At 43.2% G+C, this 21876-nt stretch overlaps 1 protein-coding gene across 3 annotated transcripts in view; it reads left to right on the forward strand.

Annotated features, from left to right (window-relative positions):
• DDX39B (DExD-box helicase 39B) overlaps positions 1–21823 on the forward strand; it is a 27770-nt gene extending 5947 nt beyond the window's left edge. For 2 of the 3 annotated variants that reach the window (XM_056540946.1, XM_056540945.1), the window contains exons 2-11: positions 376–617; positions 1710–1837; positions 2187–2279; positions 4301–4484; positions 4649–4767; positions 13690–13821; positions 19395–19504; positions 20299–20443; positions 20614–20761; positions 21286–21823. In XM_056540946.1, the coding sequence (XP_056396921.1) occupies positions 407–617; positions 1710–1837; positions 2187–2279; positions 4301–4484; positions 4649–4767; positions 13690–13821; positions 19395–19504; positions 20299–20443; positions 20614–20761; positions 21286–21302 (1287 nt within the window). In that variant the 5' untranslated portion in view covers positions 376–406 and the 3' untranslated portion in view covers positions 21303–21823. The remainder of the gene's footprint in view (positions 1–375; positions 618–1709; positions 1838–2186; positions 2280–4300; positions 4485–4648; positions 4768–13689; positions 13822–19394; positions 19505–20298; positions 20444–20613; positions 20762–21285) is intronic. The other variant, XM_056540947.1, reaches the window with a different exon arrangement.
• The last annotated feature ends 53 nt before the right edge of the window (positions 21824–21876 follow it).

Here is a 21876-nt window from a genome sequence, read left to right on the forward strand (position 1 = left end):
GTGACGTCATAGCCCCGACCCCTCATGATGTCACGTCCCACCCCCTCAATGCAAGTCTATGGGAGGGGGCGTGACGGATGTCACGCCCCCTCCCATAGACTTGCATTGAGGGGGTGGGATGTGATGTCATGAGGGGGCGGGACTATGACATCACAAGCTCCCGGCTCCAGCGTTCGGCAAAGTTTGTTCCAAATGCTAAGCAGCGGAGTACCCTTTAAGCATCCTAGTCCATGTCAGTTTTGTCTTTTATCTTTTATGACATTTACTTTTTGCTAATCATCAAATAAGATGTGCGGACGAGCTGATCCCAATGTAAATAGTCATGGCGTTCTGCATTAAAGCTCTCTGTATTCATCTGCAACCTCTGTGTCTTAGATCTTACAGCGGGATAAAACACAAGTGAATCATGGCAGAAACAGACGTGGACAATGAGCTGTTGGACTATGAAGATGATGAGGTCGACAACCAGACCGGGGGTGATGCTCCGGACATTACTCCCAAGAAAGAGATGAAGGGATCCTACGTGTCCATTCACAGCTCTGGATTCAGAGATTTTCTTCTAAAACCCGAGTTACTTCGTGCCATTGTAGACTGTGGGTTTGAGCATCCATCAGAAGGTGAGCGCATAGATATATTCAGAACAGTACAGACCCAGCACTGCTAGATGGGTTCATCACGTAGTGGGGCTTCTAATGGTATGTTCACACTGCAGAATATTCCGAGCCGAAATCCCCAGCAAGGAGCTAACATTTGTGTAAATGGGTTTACCTGTGTAAATTCAGGATTCCAGACCCACTGAAAGAACGAACATGTTCATTCTGCGCAGACTGCATTGTTGTCAATGGTTTAGGCTTAAGGTTGGATTCACACGGCAGAATTTCTGCGCTGAATTCTGGATGAAAATTCAGAAATTCTGCTGTGTGAAAGGGACAGTGGAATCCCACTAACGTGTATTTGCTATAAATTCATGCAGAATTCAGTGCAGAAATTCAGCAGTGTGAATCCGGCTTAAAGGGGTATTCCAGAAAAAAACTTTTTTCTATATATCAACTTGCTCCAGAAAGTTAAGCAGATTTGTAAATTCTATTAAAAAATCTTAATCTTTTCAGTACTTATGAGCTTCTGAAGTTTAGGTTGTTCTTTTCTGTCTAAGTAATCTCTGATGACACGTGTCTCGGGAACTGCCCAGTTTATAAGCAAATTCCCATAGCAAACCTCTTCTAAACTGGGCGGTTCCCGAGACACGTGTCATCAGAGATTACTTAGACAGAAAAGAACAACCTAAACTTCAGAAGCTCATAAGTACTGAAAGGATTAAGATTTTTTAATAGAAGTAATTTACAAATCTGTTTAACTTTCTGGAGCCAGTTGATATATAAAAAAAAAGTTTTTCCCTGGAATACCCTTTTAAGTCCGCACGGTCCTAGTGCTGATGGAATTGGGTGGCAGCCACTGCAAATGGAATCGCCCCTCGGAATATCTTTGGGCGGTGACTCTGTAGTGTGAACATAGTTTTTGAGTGACTATTGGTTATACATGCTTTACAACATATCAAAGGTTTTTGTATCTGACCGTGCCCATTTAAGTTGCAGCTTTTGTATGATATTCATATTATTTCTCTTGTTTTTCTTTGCAAATAGTGTTCACTGTTTGCTATGCCAGTCAGTTCTCTTAACATATTAATCGTGTTCTTTTTTTACTTTTTACAGTTCAACATGAGTGTATCCCTCAGGCCATCCTCGGCATGGACATTCTGTGTCAGGCAAAATCTGGCATGGGGAAAACAGCAGTGTTTGTCTTGGCCACATTACAGCAGCTGGAACCTGTTACAGGACAAGTAAGCAATGTGTTGTTGTTTTTTTTTTTTTATTTATTTTTTTTAATCCCAAATGCTTCATGCCAGAATACCCAGTTATCAGCTGGTCACATAATAGGGAATAAAAGCTAGGTCTGTGGGGGTCTGATCACTGGGCTCACCAACAATTGCTCGAATGGGAGACCCATTTCACTACAAGGCCATGGCTAGGTTAGCTTTAATTTGAGCAGCAATCAAACATAAAGCAATGGTGTGAGCAACGGAGCGTTTAGATGTCAGAAGTTTGTTGGAGATCTTACATGTCCTTCCCTTTTCGGTGAAGATTTTGTGTGTGTCTTCATATATTTTTTTATTTTACTTTTTTAAACAGGTTTCCGTGTTAGTCATGTGTCACACCAGAGAGCTGGCCTTTCAGATCAGCAAAGAGTATGAACGTTTCTCAAAATACATGCCATCTGTGAAGGTAAGCTGATGATTTCTTGTGTGTTGTCCATTGAAAATGTTGTTTACACTAAATTTGGCCAAGTGTGTGAACACATTTGGGTCTTTGTGTGACTTCTAATTCCCTAAACTTTGCACCTCCAAATGATATCTGAAGTATATTTAGCCTCATCGTTGACCTCGCTGTGTCTGTATGTCCTTTGTGTTCCTCTGGAGCAGTGGTCTTCAAGCTGCGGACCTCCAGATGTTGCAAAACTACAACTCCCAGCATGCCCGGACAGCCGATGGCCGAGGTCCGCAGGTTGGAGACCACTGCTCTAGAATGTGCTGGTGATGCTCATTACACTTGAGACTGATTTATCTCACCAGTCAGCGGGGCCAGAGATATAATTAGCATAGATCCCATTATTCAGTCCAGGCACTAAGGTACAGTCCAGTGTGGGTTAGGGTGCTTTCACACTACGATTGTAGTGTACGGTTGCTGGATCCGGTTGGGAGGGGCGAAAACCGGCCGCTCCCGTATCCCAGCCGGATCTGGCCCGAACCCCATTAATTTCAATGAGCCGACCGGAGTCAAACGCTGACTCCGCTTGTCTCATTTTTGCCCCGTATACAGTTTTCTGACTGGACCTAAAACTGTGGTAAACGACGGTTCTAGGTCCGCTCAGAAAACCGTATTCGGGGAAAAATGAGACAACCGGAGTCAGCGTTTGACTCCAGTCGGCTCATTGAAATAAATGGGGTACGGGCCAGATCCGGCTGGGATACGGGAGCGGACGGTTTTCGCCCCTCCCAACCGGATCCTGCAACCGTACACTACAATCGTAGTGTGAAAGCCCCCATAAACGGCAGAAAGCATGTCCAATAAGTGGTACTGGTTAGCAGGAGGAGATTCTGCCCATATAATAAACCTACATTCCTGCTACTGCAAAAATTGCCGGCTATTCACACACTAAACCTACAAATGACTCTCCAATTGTAAACAATGTCCTGGTGATTCTGCCGAGCAAGGGTTAAGCAGCCTTAGGATACGTTCACATGTCCGCAGATTTGATGCACAGGATTTTCTGCTGCAGATTTCAATGTAAACTGGATGACTGAACACAGCTTCAAATCTGCAGCTACAAATCTGCGCATCAAATCTGCGTAGGATCCTGTACGTGTGAACGTACCCTTAGGGTGTAGATGTAGCAGAGCTGAAGACGTCCTAGTAGTGGCAGGATGAACAACTGGCTATATACAGGTTCAGTATAAACAGGGCACTGCATGGGGAGGGTCAGTTGGTGCCCAAGGGTCAGAAAGGGGCAATGTCTCGTAAACAGACAAATGTCAGATACTGGATAGTAAATAAGGAATAACACACCTTTGTTATGGCAGAACCACAGTATTGCTCAGGCAGAGATAAGCTGACAGGGCACCTTAAAGGGGTAGTCCAGTGGTGAAAAACGTATCCTCTATCATAAGTATAGGGGATAAGTTTCAGATTGCAGGGGGGTCCGACCGCTGGAGGCCCCCGCAATCTCCTGTATGGGGCCCTGTCAGCCCACGGGAAGGAGGCATGTTGACCACCTGCACGAAACGGCGGCCGACATGCCCCCTCAATACAAGTCTATGGCAGAGCCGGAGTGCTGCCTTTGGCAATCTCCGGCTCTGCCATAGCGATGTATTGAGGTGGCGTGTCAGCCGCCGCTTCGTTCAGTGGTCAACACGCGCTATCTGGCCAGCGAGCCTGGCCCCCCATACAGAGAGATCGCGTGGGGCCCCAGCAGTCGGACCCCCGTAGGATAGGGGATAAGTTTTTCACCACTGGACTACCCCTTTAAGTGCTGGGACATGCTGGTCGGATTCCAACTGCAGGCGTTACATTTTGCACACTACAGTACAAAATTCTAAAGACCTCAAATTATGTTCAGGATTAAAGCAAAGATGAGTTAAATTCCTTCATGTACCTTTCTGGTAAATTGCATTAGATTGTACGCTGCTTTTAATTAGTTTATGTGCTTCATCTCATACTCCTCACCTTCCTGTATTTCGTTCCACTAGGTGGCAGTGTTTTTTGGCGGCCTTTCAATTAAAAAGGATGAGGAGATGCTGAAGAAGAGCTGTCCCCATATTGTGGTGGGCACCCCAGGCCGAATTCTAGCGCTGGCAAGAAACAAGAACCTGAATCTGAAACACATCAAACACTTTATCTTGGATGAATGCGACAAGATGTTAGAACAGCTAGGTGAGTGAGGGCTCAGCCTTAGGAAAAGCTGAAACTTGTGCACATTGCAATTTTGCTGAGTCCCAAACATCATGCAGGTCTCTGTGGATTCAAGTTCCTGGGGTAAGGGGGATGTCACTGAAGGTTGACTCATATCATTTTTTATATTTTCTAATCTGTTACAGACATGCGCAGAGATGTTCAAGAAATTTTCCGTATGACCCCTCATGAGAAGCAGGTCATGATGTTCAGCGCCACCCTGAGCAAGGAGATCCGCCCAGTCTGCCGGAAGTTCATGCAAGATGTAATAACCAACTCTTCACATCCCTTCTCCTCCTCCTCCTCCTGCATCATTCCTCAAACAGCCCCTGCCTGAAATTGCTACCAAAGAGATGTCGCTGAAACAAATGTGCAAGTCAAGAGTCTGGGTCTAGCCGCAGTTCTGTCGTGACCCTGAGTCAACCGGCCAGATGGGCTTTACCCGTTGCAGTCCTCATCTCTGCTCTCCCTTCCCATCCATCACAGAATTGCCAGTGTCACGACAGCTAGGTTTTTATTCTTTTTTACACGGCACCGTGTGTCACACCCATCAACTTCCAAGCAATGGCACAATTTTTACACTCTTCATAATTTATTCAGCATTGCCCATTAGTTACATAGGTGAAATGAATCACTAAAAGTTAACTAGTGTCACTAAGGTCACTTTCATATGTCACATCTGTGTGATACACCCGCAACAGTATCACACGTTATGAATTTGACATTGTTAAAAAGAACACCAGCACTTGTGCTACATTAGTCAGGATAAAGTATCCAGTCCTGTGTGACACAACTGCATATACCACTGATCTAATAGACTGAAAGCCTAATGATAATGTAGCACAAGCATCATGCAAGTATATAAATAATGTGGCCACCGAAAACACACTGATCATCTGTGACACAACATTATACATGGCCAAACCTCGTGACACATCAGTACAAATGTCACACTCCAAAGTCCCCAAATATGACGCACCAGACACCAAATTTCACCTAGATCCGTATGATGCAGCAGAACAAGTCACACTAGTAAGTCTTCCCCCTGCAATGCTGCATGAGCCATAATTTTACTTTTCTTTTTTTTGATCCCACAAGACTGCAAGCTGTATTACAGCAGTCTACATTTTTGACAATTTTTATTTAATGGGACACAATTTTTTTTCTTACATTTTTAAATTTTTTTATTTTTTTTATTTTTTGCAAAATTTTAATATTTTTTTTGCTTTGGATTTTCAGCTGGAAATTTTTCAGGATTGTTTAGTTGCTTTAATCCAGAATCTGATAGCGTCACATAAACTGGGAGTGAGAAGAGACAAATAGTCAAATATCTCTAGCTATTGTGTATGGGCTTAGTCTTCCTGATGGATCTTTTATTTTTAGTAACTTTTTATCTATTTCCACCTGAAAATCCTTTTTCTAGTATCTGACACCTATCTGGTCGTCTTGATGCCAGGCTATAGGATTAGTCCAGAGCAGTCATACTTTCTTGAATTTTTTATTTAATTTTTTTAACTATGTGAGATATTTTTTATATCATCTTCATGTCAGGGAGAGGGGATTTTTTTTTTGTCTTGAAGATACTGGTGCAGGATGTTCAAGTTGTCCTGGGTATCAGTTGGCTCTTAAGATGGGCACCTTCATAGCATATAGAAAATAGGCAGTTCAGAATAATTGACTGCTGAGTACTTTTCCGCAGCCCTACAGATGATAATGAAAGGGGTACGTCGCTGCTCAGCATTCGGAACAAAATGTTCCGAACGCTTAGAACCGGTTCTGGGGACTTGTGCCATCACGGCCCGCCCCCTCAATGCAAGTCTATGGGAGGGGGCGTGACGCCCCCTCCCATAGACTTGCATTGAGGGGGTGGGGCGTGACATCACAAGCGGTGGGGCCGTGACATCATGAGTCCCCAACATCAGCTCTAAGCGTTCGGAATGTTTTGTTCCCAACGCTGAGCAGTGAAGTACCCCTTTAAGCAGTAAGGTCCAGATCCTCTAAGAATCAGCTATACATTTTTTCAGTATTCAGTATTAGGCTGTAGAACAAAATCGCCATCACTGAAGAAAAGGTGGGGAGGCAATAGTGATCAGATACAGAAACGAGATGACAGTAATTTGGATTAAGCAATAATAGCGATTATATATAATTGGGTGAGTGACGCTCAGATGCAGCCTTAATCCTAGGATGAATTCAGGACCCATCTTTATTTCTTCTATCTTCTTTCTCTTATCTATTTTCTCTAAAGTCTATTTCTTGTATGTGAATGTGCTTTGTCCATGAGACTGGCTGGGTACATGCGTATGTATAGAATTGTTCATGTACTAACAGCCGTTCGCCTTCCACCTCATTAGGAACATAGGTTTGTTACAAGGCAATTCCATACATACGTGACTGTAAATCAAGGTGTACATTTTGGATCAGTTGTGGGTTTGCATGCACTTTCCTTTGTGTTTGATGTGTAGATACAGACCTAGACAACATTTTTGGTACCCTGCTATTAAAGATAGAAACATCACAACAAAGCTTCCTTGAAATATCTTGACACTGACAAAAACAATAATGAATAAAAATTTACTGAATATTTACTGATGAAAATCAGACATGTGAGGCAGGGACTGCGATCCAGCGATTTCTGTAACTCTCAATGAGATGTCTGCACTTGTCTACAGGTATCTTGGCCCACTCATAAGATCCTGCTCCTGATGTCTCAGGGGTGAAGGGGCGTCAAGGGGTATTCCAGGCAAAAACTTTTTTTTATATATCAACTGGCTCCAGAAAGTTAAACAGATTTGTAAATTAGAAAGAACTCCGTCCGGCACCAAGGTATTGGGTAAAAAAGGCTTGTCTTTATTTATTCCACAGCAGGATACATACAGATAAAGATGTCTGACGCGTTTCGCCCTTTGCAGGGCTTAATCGTAGACTAATACATCTTATAACAAACACGATTAAAATACTGAGCGGTCCGGTCACATGACCTACCGCATCATCACATTAAAATTGCATGGAAAAACTGGATACCTGGATAATACATATCTATTATCAAAATAGTCAGGCTTACAGCCATATCGGTATAAATTTAGGATAAAATTCGCACACAGGAGTAACGGCCAAATAGGATGGTGTGAATTAGCTCGTAGAGAGCCACCTCAGGTTTTCCTAAAATAGGGTGTGATCCATGTATTATCCAGGTATCCAGTTTTTCCATGCAATTTTAATGTGATGATGCGGTAGGTCATGTGACCGGACCGCTCAGTATTTTAATCGTGTTTGTTATAAGATGTATTAGTCTACGATTAAGCCCTGCAAAGGGCAAAACGCGTCAGACATCTTTATCTGTATGTATCCTGCTGTGGAATAAATAAAGACAAGCCTTTTTTACCTCATACCTTGGTGCCGGACGGAGTTCTTTCAAGTATAAGGAGTTGCCGGAGGCGGTGCCGGCAGTCCGCAGCACAGGTGCAGGAGGTGTCCGGAGCTGGTGAGAGCGGTATCCATATCCCTTTGCCTTACAAGATTTTTAAATTACTTCTATTAAAAAAATCTTAATCCTTCCAATAGTTATTAGCTTCTGAAGTTGAGTTGTTGTTTTCTGTCTAACTGCTCTTTGATGACTCACGTCCCGGGAGCTGTGCAGTTTCTATGGGGATATTCTCCCATCATGCACAGCTCCCGGGACATGACATCATCATTGAGCAGTTAGACAGAAAACTTCAGAAGCTAATAACTATTGGAAGGATTAGGATTTTTTAATAGAAGTAATTTACAAATCTGTTTAACTTTCCGGAGCCAGTTGATGTATATAAAAAAAGGTTTTGCCTGGAATACCCGTTTTAAGGTTGTTCTTTTCTGTCTAAGTGCTTTCTGATGACACCTGTCTCGGGAAACGCCCAGTTTAGAAGCAAATCCCCATAGCAAACTTCTTCTAAACTGGGCGTTTCCCGAGACAGGTGTCATCAGAGAGGATTTAGACAGAAAAGAACAACCTTAACTTCAGAAGCCCATAAGTACTGAAAGGATTAAGATTTTTTAATAGAAGTAATTTACAAATCTGTTTAACTTTCTGGAGCCAGTTTATATATATATAAAAAAGTTTTTGCCTGGAATACCCCTTTAAGGTGTGTAGGATGTCTTCTCCGGACTGCAGATATCTTGGCCCACTCCTCATAAGATCCTGCTCCAGCTGGCCCAGGTGTGAATGGGCCTTAGGTGTGTAGGATGTCTTCTCCAGACTGCAGGTATCTTGGCCCACTCCTCATAAGATCCTGCTCCAACTTTCTCAGGTGTCTTCCCCAGACCGCAGGTTTCAGCTCCTTCCACAGATCAGGGGTTCAGATCAGGGCTCATAGAAGGCCACTTTACAATAGTCCAATGTTTTGCTCTTAACACATTCTTTGCCGTTGAGTGTGTTTGGGCCACTCAAGATTTTATTGTACTCTCTACAGATTCAAGACACCCTAAACATACTCAAGCCTCCTCCATGATCACAGTAGGTTCAGTGTTCTTTTCCTTGTGTCATTTTTGCATCTGCGAACATAGAGCTATAGTAATGTGTGAAAAAGCTTGAGTTTTGTCTCATTTGTTCAAAGAACAAGCTACACAGCTTCTGGCCGAATGTTCTTTGAACAGATTGAGGTCACTGGGAGTTATGTAAATTGAGAGGTACAGAAATCGCTGGATTGCAGTGACTGCCCCAAAAGGTCAGTTCCATAATTTTCTTTTTTTTTAAATTATACTGTTGATCCACAATTCAAAAGTAATGTCTGATTAATATAATTTAATTGTCAGGTACCTTTAATTCATAACTTTTTTTCAGTTTCAAGTTATTCCAGGAGCATTCTGTTTTTTTGGGGGGGGTTTCTGTTTAAGGGTGTGTTCACATTACGTTTTTACAGTACAGGAACCGGATCGGGCTGGGGGGAGCGAAAACCAGGCGCTCCCGTATTCCCAGCCAGAACCGGCCCGTATCTAATTAATTAACATGAGCCGACTGGAGTCAAATGGTGATTCCGTTCAGCTCATTTTTGCCCTGTACCCGGTTTGGTGACCGGACCTAAAACCGTAGCATACCACGGTTTCAGGTCCGATCAGAAAACCGGATACAGGGCAAGAATGAGCCAACGGGAGTCACCGTTTGACTCTGGTCGGCTCATTGAAATGAATAAGATACGGGCTGGATCCAGCGGGGATGCGGGAGCACCTGGTTTTCGCATCCCGATCCAGTTCCCGTACTGTAAAAACGTAATGTGAACCCACCCTTAGACGGAAATGTACTAACAATTTTGTCCAGTCTGTAACTTCTGGTGTGTACAGGGACCTCTGCACTGGGCTGTGAGATGCATGTATAACTTATGGATGAGGATTTAGAATGTATTCTAGGTATCAGAAGTTTATGAACATAAGTCTTGTGTGTTGTCAAGAAAAGGCAGGTAAAACGGATTATATTAATGGGGATTCCCTAATAATAATACAAGATGGATTCCCAGCCACCTAAAGCATGTTTGCAGTCGGCGGAGAAGGTAAGGTCAGCTGTGTTACGCAATTTGCACAACTCCCAGTGATGTGATTGTGAGGTGCGCAAATAATGCATAGCAAATGCCTTCGGGAGGCACGCGGTTAATGCAACACTGGAAGTTACGTGAACAGTATAGGTCGCAGGTCTATGGCATTTGTGCAACCCCCAATAAGGTAAGGGAGTTGCTTAACGCAGCCGACTCAGCTGTTTCCGGCCCCTGACTATCTCCTTTCACCATAAACAGGCTTGCAATTGGCCTGAAGCCATATTTTTCATTGGTAGGAAAGCTCTTTAAAGCGTTAATGTCTCTTTCAAAAGCTTTTTACTAGTCCTGCAGACATCAACATTTTTTTTACCATTTGGAGTCTAGGTGCTGAAACCCCCACTGAGCTTTAGACATGGCCAGGTGAAGTATGCTTGGCGCTGCGCCATCTGTTTGCAGGTGACAGACTCCATTGACTTAAAATGGAGCTGATCACCTACAATCTGACAGATTGAGCCAGGGAGTGAAACGCACACAGAACTGTTGACATCTGTAGGGTTTCGACCCTGAAACTTGACCGATTGAAACTTTTCACATGTCAAAAGTTTATTTTTTTTGTTTTGTTAAAGGGGTACTCCAGTGGAAACTTTATTTTTTTTATCAACTGGTGCCAGAAAGTTAAACAGATTTGTAAATTGCTTTTATTAAAAAATCTTTACCCTTCTAGTACTTTTTAGCAGCTGTATGCTACAGAGGAAATTCTTTTCTTTTTAAATTTCTTTTTTGTCTTATCCACAGTGCTCTCTGCTGACACCTGATGCCCGTATCAGGTGTCAGCAGAGAGCACTGTGGACAAGACAAAAAAAATTCAAAAAGAAAAGAATTTCGTCTGTAGCATACAGCAGCTTAAAAGTACTGGAAGGATAAAGATTTTTTTTTTATAGAAGTAATTTACAAATCTGTTTAATTTTCTGGCACCAGTTGATTTAAAAAATAAAAATAAAAAATGTTTTATGCCTTCGTCCCATTACCAGGGTTTGAAATGCGCTCAGATGCTGAGTGCGTGTCAAACCCGGTGGGTCCCGACTGCTATCAGCAGCCAGGACCCAGAGTTAATGACGGGCACAGCATTAAGCCTTGTCCTTAAAGGAGTTCTGTAGTGAAAGATAACTTATCCCCTATCCAAAGGATAGGGGATAAATTATAGATCGCGGGGGGCCCGACTGCTGGATGGGGGATAAGTTATTTTTCACTGCAATGGCTTCTTCACCAAGGGGTTAAGCAGTAAACACTTAGGCATGTTAATAAATGAAAGCTGATGGTCCATGGGTTATTAGATTGAACAACAAATGCTTGTCACGATCAGACGTCTGTCTTGCTGTTTTTCTGGCTGGTAATTTTATTCTGTTTTGAACAATATTGCTCATTTTCTATTCTGAATGCTTCATTTCTCTGATTCTTCTGGTTGACTATACACTGTACAGTTTTCATAAGATTAGAGGAAGACTCAGTATCTCCACACAACCAAGGTATCGTGTACATTTATTTTTTGTATTCCCTCATTGGTGAATAGCCATTGTTTTTTAATGTCCACTGCCCATATTAGAGAAACAATTAATTGCATTAATAACCTTCAAAACCTGATTCGGCAAAACAGTGGTGGATGTATGTAAGCTTCCTCTAATCCTCTGCTGACTTGTACTATGTTTGATCCTCTGAGAGAGTGGTAGAGAATGCTCATCGTCATGGACTAAGCAGAGTTTGTCGTGGCTTGTACCATTCTGTCAGGTTGTGAATGCATGTTAAGGAAATGTACACCTTGAGTGACCATTGTAACCTTATATTTTGTAAGTTGTACCCTTTCTTTCACAGATTGAGATGGCTTCTCGCATAGTAGATTTTGCAAAAGTGTCTCAAGTAATGTTTTTTTTCCTAACGTTGGTAGCAGATCTGTCACGTCTTTATCTGAGGGCAGAGGGGGAGATGCTGAGCTCGGCGATTTTATAGTTTTCTATTATTTGATTCCGTATTTTTATCAAGCTAGAATCCTAGAGATAACCAGTCAGTCTAAGAGCCTGTGAGTCCTGCTTCACCCTAACAGCTAAGATCCTGTAAATCTTCATTCACTCTGCCAATTTAGAGCCTGAGAGTCACCATACCCACTTATAGAGCCCTCAGACAGACACTGTGAGTCCTGCTTCACCCTGCCCACTAAGATTGATTTAAGGGGTACTCCGCCCCTAGTCATCTTATCCCCTAGGGGATAAGACATCAGATCACTGGGGACCCCCGCAATCTCTCCTGCAGCACCCGCTTGTCATCAGCTGCACGGAGCAAAGATCGATCCATGCTGATGCCTCGCGATATAGGAGCCGGAGTAATGTGGCGTCACGGCCCCGCCCCTTCATGATGTTATGCACCCTCAATGCAAGCCTATGGGAGGGGCTTGACGGCTGCCATGCCCCCTACCATAGACTTGTATTGAGGAGGTGGGGTGTGACATCACGAGGGGGCGGGACCGTAATGTCATGATACTCCGACCCTGTAGTCATCAGCATGGACCGATCTTCGCTCTGCGCAGCTGATGACAAGTGGGTGCTGCAGGAGAGATTGTGGTGGGACCCATGAGATCAGACGTCTTATAGGTAAGGGGCAGAGTACCCCTTTAAATCTTCATTCACTCTGCCCATTTAGAGCCTGAGAGCCATGCTTCATCACACCCACTCGGAGCCTGTGAGACCTTTAGAGAGGGTCTAAGTTCTGCTTAACCCTGCCAACTCAGACGGCATGTGAGTCCTTAACCCTGCCCTGTCAGAACCTGTGAGTCATCCTTTACCCCGCCCCCTTAGAGCCTATCTGTTTTTCTTTATGCTACCCCCTCAGGGCCTGTGAGTCGTCCTTAACCCCGCCCTGTCAGAGACTGTGAGTCCTGCTTCACCCCACCCTCTCAGAGAGCCTGAGTCACCCTTTACCCCGCCCCCTTAGAGCCTATCTGTTGTGTTTTATGCCGCCCCCTCAGAGCCTGTGAGTCCTGCTTTATTCCGCCCACTCAGAGAAAAGCCTATGATTCTCTCTTCCCCTGCACACTTTTAGACACTTTAGGACTTGCAAGGTGAAGCAGGACTCATTGGCTGTTTCTAGAAAATGACTTCTCCCCATATAACGTAATCCTCTTTATCCTATTGCTGCCCTCAGATAGGAGACCTGACAGAGCTGCTTTATTGCTGTGTTGTAAAAATTGTCCCTGATACTTGTCCTGCAGCTTTGGCCTGAAATTAACAGCTGGAAAAGCACAATGACTCCCAATACATGGTAAAAAGATTCTCTATAGAAAGATATCGCTGTGGGAACAAGAGAGAGGTGTTTCACCAGATATCACGGAAGGTAGATTTCGGGCACAGGGGGAGTTAAAATAATATTTAATGGCCAATATTACTACTGCGGTCAGGACCTTTCTTAGTATAACTTTTTGGTAATCCCATCTGTGGTTATTAGTATAATGTCTACAGTTATTATCCAAGATTGTATGCGAGACGCCATCTTAGCCTGAGAAAGCCGTCATTTATAGGAGGCCATCCTGATCCAGTCCTCACCTGTAATAGGACTTCTCAAAGAGCTAAAAAAAAAAAAGAAAGCCGGCGCCGCCCCTTACTGTTTAACCCTTAATTTCCCACCCCCTCCTCCAGCCAATGGAAATCTTCGTGGATGACGAGACCAAGCTGACCCTTCATGGCCTGCAGCAATACTACGTCAAACTCAAGGACAATGAGAAAAACCGCAAACTTTTTGACCTCCTGGACTTGTTGGAGTTTAATCAGGTGAATTAGGTTAAGTCTAGAAAGAAGCAGTGGAGGAAGGTGGCTCTGGGTTTGATCAAGAACCACCCCCTCCCCTCATTTTGATTTGGACTGGGTCTCCTGCTAAGACCCTCACCAAACAGAAGAACTAGTTGTGATAAGCGTGCGCTTTACTCGCTTGTTCTCGGCGATCTTTGTCTTGGTGCTCCATTATAAGGGTACGTTAACACGCACGGATTTACGCTGCAAATCCGCTGGTGAAGGCCCGCAATACGCCGCTACCAGCAGACACACTGCGATGTGCGAGTCACGGTATACTCACACATACTCTCTGCCTAGCTCAGAGCAGGGAGAGCGGCCGCGATGTGCGAGTACGCCGCGTATTGCCGCTACAAGCAGGCACATGTAAAGCCAGCATAGAGCGGGGCCTTCACCAGTGGATCCTCAGCTAAATACACTGCGACAATCTGCGCGTGTGAACGTACCCTAAGTCTGAGTCAGCAAAACCGAGTCGGGAAGTAGAGTGCACTCCCATGGGATTATTCTTGTTCTTCTGATAAATGTGGGTCTCAGCACTATGACCCTGACCTTTTGACGTGTGTGATGCAGTGTATCCCAACCTGTGTGCCTCCAGCTGTTGTAAAACTACAACTCCCAGCATGCCCGGACAGCCTTCGGCAAATCACGTAACCTGACCCACACAAGACTCCAGACCAGTGTTTCTCAACTTGCGTGCCCCTAGCTGTTGGCTGTCCGGGCATGCTGGGAGTTGTAGTTCTGCAACAGTTGGAGGCACACCGGTTGGGAAACAGTCAAAAGTTTTTATTAAATGACAGACACTTTAATGTATTACCAAGGGAAGGTGCTTATACTGCCACAAATGTAGCAGTTTACGGGCAGCATTGTATTACTTGTTTAAAGTGGTACTTCGGTGGAAAACATTTTTATTTTAAATGAACTGGTGCAAGAAAGTTAAACAGATTTGTAAATTACTTCTATTAAAAAATCTTCACCCTTCCAGTACTTCTTAGGAGCTGTATACTAAAGAGGAAATTCTGTTATTTTTGAATTTCTTTTCTGTCTGACCACAGTGCTCTCTGCTGACACCTCTGTCCGTGTCAGGAACTGTCCAGAGCAGCATAGGTTTTCTATGATGATTTTCTCCTGCTCTGGACAGTTCCTGATAAGGGCATCAGGTGTCAGCAGAGAGCACATAGCATCAGCAGAGAGCTGCTAATATGTACTGGAAGGGTAAAGATTTTTTTTTATAGAAGTCATTTACAAATCTGTTTAACTTTCTGGCACCAGTTGATTTAAAAAAAAAAAATGTTTTCCACCGTAGTACCCCTCGACATCCTATTGTATTCAATGGGAGCCTTATTCCAGGTGGGTCTATGTGAATTCCTCAGAAACTACTTTGTGTGTACTAGCACTTAAAGGGAATCTTTTCCACCAGGTTTTATCCTATATAACTGATGGGAACAAGTTATATAGGGTAAAGTAAGTTTTCTTCCCATGTCTTTTTTGAGCGTCCGAGTAGTAATTGCAGTGTACGGCATTCAGAAGTGGTCACCGAACCTGGGCTGTAATTACTCCTACTTGGGCATGATTGACAGCCGGGCCTGGCAGACGACACCGCTCTGCCTCTGGGCCTGTGAAGGTTCAGTGATTACAGCCTGGGCCCGGTGACTATTTCAGGATGCCACATGCCCCAGTGACTACTTGATTTGGTTCGGGACACTTCTAAAGCTGAATTTATACAGTATAGTGGACACTCTGGAGGATGTCCGGACCTGGTAAGAAACCTTATTTTACCCTGTATAATGTGTTGCCACCAATTACATATGGAAAAATCTGGTGACATGTTCCCTTTTAATGGTGGCACAACTCCTGTAGAGTCCTCCAGAGGGAAGAAAATCAAACCATTCCACAAGTATTCTGCAGGAAAATGTGCTGCTCATCTAAAGAATATTTATAAAGCAAAACCAAAATATCAGAACTACAAATAATCATCCCACGGACATGTCTAACAAGACACACAAGAGTCTTAGTGATCAGTCAACCCGCTCCCTATCCCAGTCCTATTCGGTTTCCGTTTGGTGCCAAACGGACCCTTTTCACAACAGATGCCGCCAAGTCCCACCGGATGCCATTGACTTAAATGGAATCCGTCAGGAATCCGGTATTTTATAGTTGAGTTGAGCAAAGAAAAAAAAAATAGGACATCGATATTCATATTTATCCGCTCAACTCTCGTCCTTTTAATGGGTAAAGCGACGACATTCCCTTTAGCGGAGCCCAGCGGCAGTGTGAACTTAGCTTTAGAAAAATGTAAATAAAAAATAAGACTTGGCATTTTTCTCAGACTGTCATATGTCTCAGACAAGTTCTTTTTAGTTGTGATATTTGTCTGTAATGTTTGTTGTACTGTGTAAATATTCTTAGCATGTGCAGCTCCTTTTCATGCATGATAATTTTATGGATTGGTTTGGTTTTGATCATGCAGACTACTACTCCTTTTATTGTGGTGCCGCCTGTTTTTTTGCTATTTTACTTCTCCAGAGGGAAGAGTCTGAGACACTACACCCTCCACTATGACTTCCACATCTGCTGATATATGTTCTCTTTTAATGTAGGTAATATATATTAGGGATGAACCGAAAGGGAAATTTTTGTCCGAAAAAGAAAATTAATCTGTGCTTGGCCGAAAACCGAAAATGCATTGCTTTGCCCACTTTTTTTTTTTTTTTTAAATATAGTTTTTATATAACTTTAAAATTTTTCCGTATACGGGGATGTATGAGGGCTTATTTTTTGTGCCGTGATCTGTAGTTTTTATTGGTAAGACTACAACTCCCAGCATTCTTGGACAGCTGAAGGCTACTACCCAGATCTCCTATACTCCTGAATGGCCCTGCTTTTATAGTGCAGTGTTTCCCAACCAGGGTGCCTCCAGCTGTTGCAAAACTACATCTCCCAGTTTTGTTGTTGCAAAACTCGGAGTTGTAGTTTTGCAGCAGCTGGAGGCACCCTGGTTGGGAAACACTGATCTTTCGGTCCTATCGCCCCCTATTGTTCACCTGGCTGCAGTGCTATTACCTTGGGGTAAGAACAAACTGTCCCTGACCGTCGCTGCCGGCCAAAGACAGAACTAGATGAGAGGAGCTCCCCGCCCAGGGGACTACTTATGGGGCCTCACCATCCCTGGGGGGCTGGAGAGTCCCCTGGGGATGGGGGAGGATAAAGATTTTACCCTATATAACGCTTTGCCAAGCGTTATATAGGGTAAGTTCTGATGATTAGTTCGCTTTATCATTATATTTTAATAGTTTGGATATTTATACATGCCGCTTTACCAAATATTTTTATTAACCTTTATTTCAAAAAGGGGGGAGAATTAAAAAAAAATTTTTAGGGGAGGGGCTTTTTTTTTTACATTTATTGCCTTATATTTTTTTTCACACTTTTTCTCCCCACAGGGCAGTGTATATTCCACAGGGTGTCTCCAGTTGTTGCAAAACTACAACTCGCAGCATACCCTAGACAGCCAAACGCTGTAGGGCATGCTGGGAGTTGTAGTTTTGTAATAGCTGGAGACACACAGATGCACTCTTGTGTTTGCAAACACTGATCATTGCTGTGCCATAGAAGCCTATAGCACAGCCCTGATCAGTGTTATAGGCGTTCCATTACTACAGGCTGCTAAGGCTTCCTGCATATTGGAGCGCCGATGGGACGAGCCAGAGGCAGGTAGGGAACCTCCGCCCGTCCTCTGCTGATCGGGACCTGCAGGTTTTGCCGCGGGTGTCCTGATCAGCTCCACTGAGCTACCGAAGAGTGTTAGCTGCAATCAACATTGATCGCGGCATCTAAAGGGTTAATGGCGGACATCACCTAGATCGGTGATGTCCAGCATTAGCCAGCTGATTGGGACCTCGCGGGTGTCCCGATCGGCTCCACTGAGCTACCAAAGACTATTTAAGCCAATTTAGGGTTAATGTCTGACATCACCAGGATCGGTGATGTCCGGCATTAGCCAGTATGAAGCGAGCTCAGGACCCGCAGGTTAGGGCAGTGTGGCGCTGGAGAGAGCAATACTAAGTAATTCAGTACCCCCATCACACCCTGTTCCATTTATAAACTATGGGACCATTGGGGGAAGAAATACTGTGCACGTTACCTACTGGCACTACTTCACCTGAGGTGCTCCTGCTGGTTCTTGGCGCCAACTGCGCGTCTTCTCACAGACTTGCCTATGTAAGTTCCAAACCACACCCTACTTTAAGCCACTGCCACCGAAATTATCGACAGAAACCGTCATTTTCGGCCGATAATTTTCGGTAGCCGAAATTTCGGTGCATCCCTAATATATATTTCTCCAGTGCGTATAAAATTAAAAATGAAGCAACTTAGATTGAAAGTAAAAAAAAAAAAAAAAAAAGTTACTGGTAACGGATGCTACTGTAAGCCACAGAATTTGTTTCTTATTGATTTACATTGTACACAATTGCATAGTTATCTTTGCTTTTGCATACTGCAAAATTAAAGGGGTACTCCCCTGAAAAACATTTTTTTTTTTTAATCACCTGGTACCAGAAAGTTAAACAGATTTGTAAATTACTTCAATTTAAAAATCTTAATCCTTCCAGTACTTATCAGCTGCTGTATACTACAGTGGAAGTTCTTTCTTTTATTTTTGAATTTCCTTTCTGTTTGACCACAGTCCTCTCTGCTGACACCTCTGTCCATTTTAGGAACTGTCCAGAGCAGGAGATGTTTACTTTTGGGACTTTCTCCTACTCTGGACAATTCCTAAAATGGACAGAGGTGTCAGCAGAGAGCACTGTGGTCAGACAGAAAGGAAATCCAAAAATAAAAGAACTTCCTGTGGAGCATACAGCAGTTTATAAGTACTGGAAGGGTAAAGATTTATAAATAGAAATAATTTACAAATCTGTTTCACTTTCTGGCACCAGTTGATTTAAAAAAAAAAAAAAAAAAAAAATGTTTTCCAGTGGAGTACCCCTTTAAATGTTGAGTGACGGAAACCGTGAAATGGAGACAGTCTGAACCCACCCTTTATTGAAAAATGATATTCTGATATTCTGCTGTTTTGTGTATACAGCTCCTATACAAACCTGTGTGTTTCTATAGTCACAGACTACAAACAAACCCTGTGTAGTCTGAGCCTGCGCTGCAGGCTCAGACTACACAGGGTTTGTTTGTAGTCTGTGAATATGGAAATACATAGGTTTGTATAGGAGCTACAGCCATTCCTGTTATAACCTTTTAAAGGAGAGGGGAGGTAATTAAACATGACTGCAAGTTCGGACTACACAGGGTTTGTTTGTAACTGTGGATACACATAGGTCAGCATTTAAGCCGTATACAGAAAACTGTTTGTCAATCAGGTTTTGGTTGGATGTTTTATTTCTATCCCCATCCACCAATCCCTGTCTGGATAATTGTTCTAATTTCTGTGGAGACTGTAATATTTTTTGTCGAAGGGCAGTGTAAGGTCCGAACCTGGGCTGACAATTTGTGGGTTTTATTTCTGTAGGGAGCGAGACTCAATGAATATTATAATGTTACAGGTGGTCATCTTCGTCAAGTCCGTTCAACGCTGCATCGCTCTGGCTCAACTCTTGGTGGAACAGAACTTTCCAGCAATTGCTATTCATCGTGGGATGCAACAAGAGGAGAGGTAAGGATGAGGAAAAGGACCAGTATAGTCTAATGCAGTGTTTTCCAACCAGCGTGCCTCCAGCTGTTTCAAAACTACAACTCCCAGCATGCCTGCACAGCCTTTGCTGGAAGTTGTAGTTTTGCAACAGCTAGAGGCACCCTGGTTGGAAAACACTGGTGTAATGCAAAGTGTGCAATAGAAACTGTATCCCAGCCTTGTAAATAAAGGATTACACTACCCTTCCTATAATTTACCAGCCATAGCTTTTACAAATTACTTGCCCAAGATTTGTTTCTACTCGCAGGCTTTTGTGGAATTTCAGTATTAAAAGCTTTAGTAGGTTGCAAGATTTATTTATTTTTAATCCTTCCAGTACTTATTAGCTGCTGAATACAGAGCTCTCTGCTGACATCACGAGCACAGTGCTCTCTGCTGACCTCTCTGTCCATTTTAGGAACTGTCAAGAGCAGCATATGTTTGCTATGGGGATTTTCTCCTACTCTGGACAGTTCTTAAAATGGACAGAGATGTCAGCAGAGAGCTCTGTGTTCCAAAAAGAAAAGAATTTCCTCTGTAGTATTCAGCCATTAATACATTAACACAACTGGAAGGATTAAGATTTTTTTTAATGGAAGTAATTTACAAATCTGTTTAAATTTCTGGCACCAGTTAATAAAAAAGAAAGTTTTCCACCGGAGTACCCCTTTAATATCTCCTGTGATAAGTGGTGGGGAGGTAAAGCAGGGTGGATGCTGTACTTTGATGATCCTAGCCTTAATATGTATATACTTTGTATTTATGTTTTATGCCAGATTGTCCCGATACCAACAATTCAAGGATTTCCAGCGCAGAATTCTGGTGGCCACAAATTTGTTTGGTCGTGGGATGGATATTGAAAGAGTGAATATCGCTTTCAATTATGACATGCCGGAGGACTCTGATACCTATCTGCATAGGGTATGTACACAGGCTTCTTTTATCAGAAAGCAAGCTTGTAATAATATGCCAGGTACAGAATCTGGAAGGGTAGGGCATGATACAGAATTCTCTTTGAATCTTTGTCTTGTCTATTTCTTAAAGTGTTCTTGTAATTACCATGTCTTTTTGTATTCTGACCCTCTTGTTAGGTGGCACGAGCCGGCAGGTTTGGTACCAAGGGTCTCGCCATCACATTCGTCTCTGATGAGGGAGATGCAAAAATTCTGAATGAGGTTCAAGATCGTTTTGAGGTCAACATCAGCGAGCTGCCCGATGAGATTGACATTTCATCATACAGTGAGTGCCGTCTTTCTCAAACATGTTTCCATCCCAACACATCCCATCTCTTAGATATTGCAATACCTCATCCCCAAAGACTGCAAGATTTGGCATTCTGAATGGCTGGCACAGTGCAGTTTGTTCTGATGTTCTATTATAGACAAACTTCCCTACTTGAGGTTTGTCTAGGGTCAGAAACAGCACTGTGTCTGTCCATGTATATGACCATAAAAAGCCCCATTCCGCTGACTAGGGATGAGCTGAAATATCAAAGACAGCCCAATCACAAATGAGGTACTATTTCTGGAAAAAAGCAGATGCTTAGACATCAGCTTAGGGAAGTGATGGCTAACCTTTTTTGCGCCTGAGTGACAAACCTGAGCACTAAATCAGCTTGCTTAACTCAAAGTGCCAGGGTGGACCCAAAAAAAGGTGCTTTTTGGCCAAAGGGGAGGTGCCAAAAGGTCAGAATCGCTCAAATTCAATTATATGCCCTTCCTCTATAGTAGACATTTCTAATAAATATCCTGTTTCTCTCCCAGTTGAACAGACGCGATGAAGCTGATCTCTTGCTCCGGATGCTGCACACTCCTGTTCTTCCCTGCATCGGATTGGGATTAGCAGTCACCTGTTTGACGTGGAGCATGGCCCTTCCCGTCTGCATCCAGCAGAATGTCGCTCTTGTGTTTCCCTTCTGCCAGTGACCCGTTCTCCAGCGTTAAAAAAAAGAAAAACAAAGAAAACTTGGAAACTTAAAAAATAGGAAAATAATTTACAGAGAGAAGCAAAACTCTGGTGGCGTTGTTGCCATGTTGGGTGTTCTGTTTGGTGTAGTGCCTGGCCGCACAGCCCCATTCCTTGATAAACGGCAGATCCAGTTGTTGCCCGTCTGTGATTAATGAATGAATTTGGGGCCCGCATCCAGCCCGCTAAGTTATGTAGTTCTGGTGTAGTATTTAGTTCCAGTTTTATACAGTGAGAATAATTTTTTTTTTTTAACTGCACAGTCTTGTATTTAGTGACCTATTACACCGTGTCACAAGGATTAAAAAAAAAATTGTGTTTTCCTCATTAACTTTATCATGTTTACGTTGTGATCAGTGTACATTTTTACTAGAAATTTTGATTTATGT

This window comes from Hyla sarda, chromosome 9 (genome assembly GCF_029499605.1).
Source record: "Hyla sarda isolate aHylSar1 chromosome 9, aHylSar1.hap1, whole genome shotgun sequence".
Taxonomy (NCBI): domain Eukaryota; kingdom Metazoa; phylum Chordata; class Amphibia; order Anura; family Hylidae; genus Hyla; species Hyla sarda.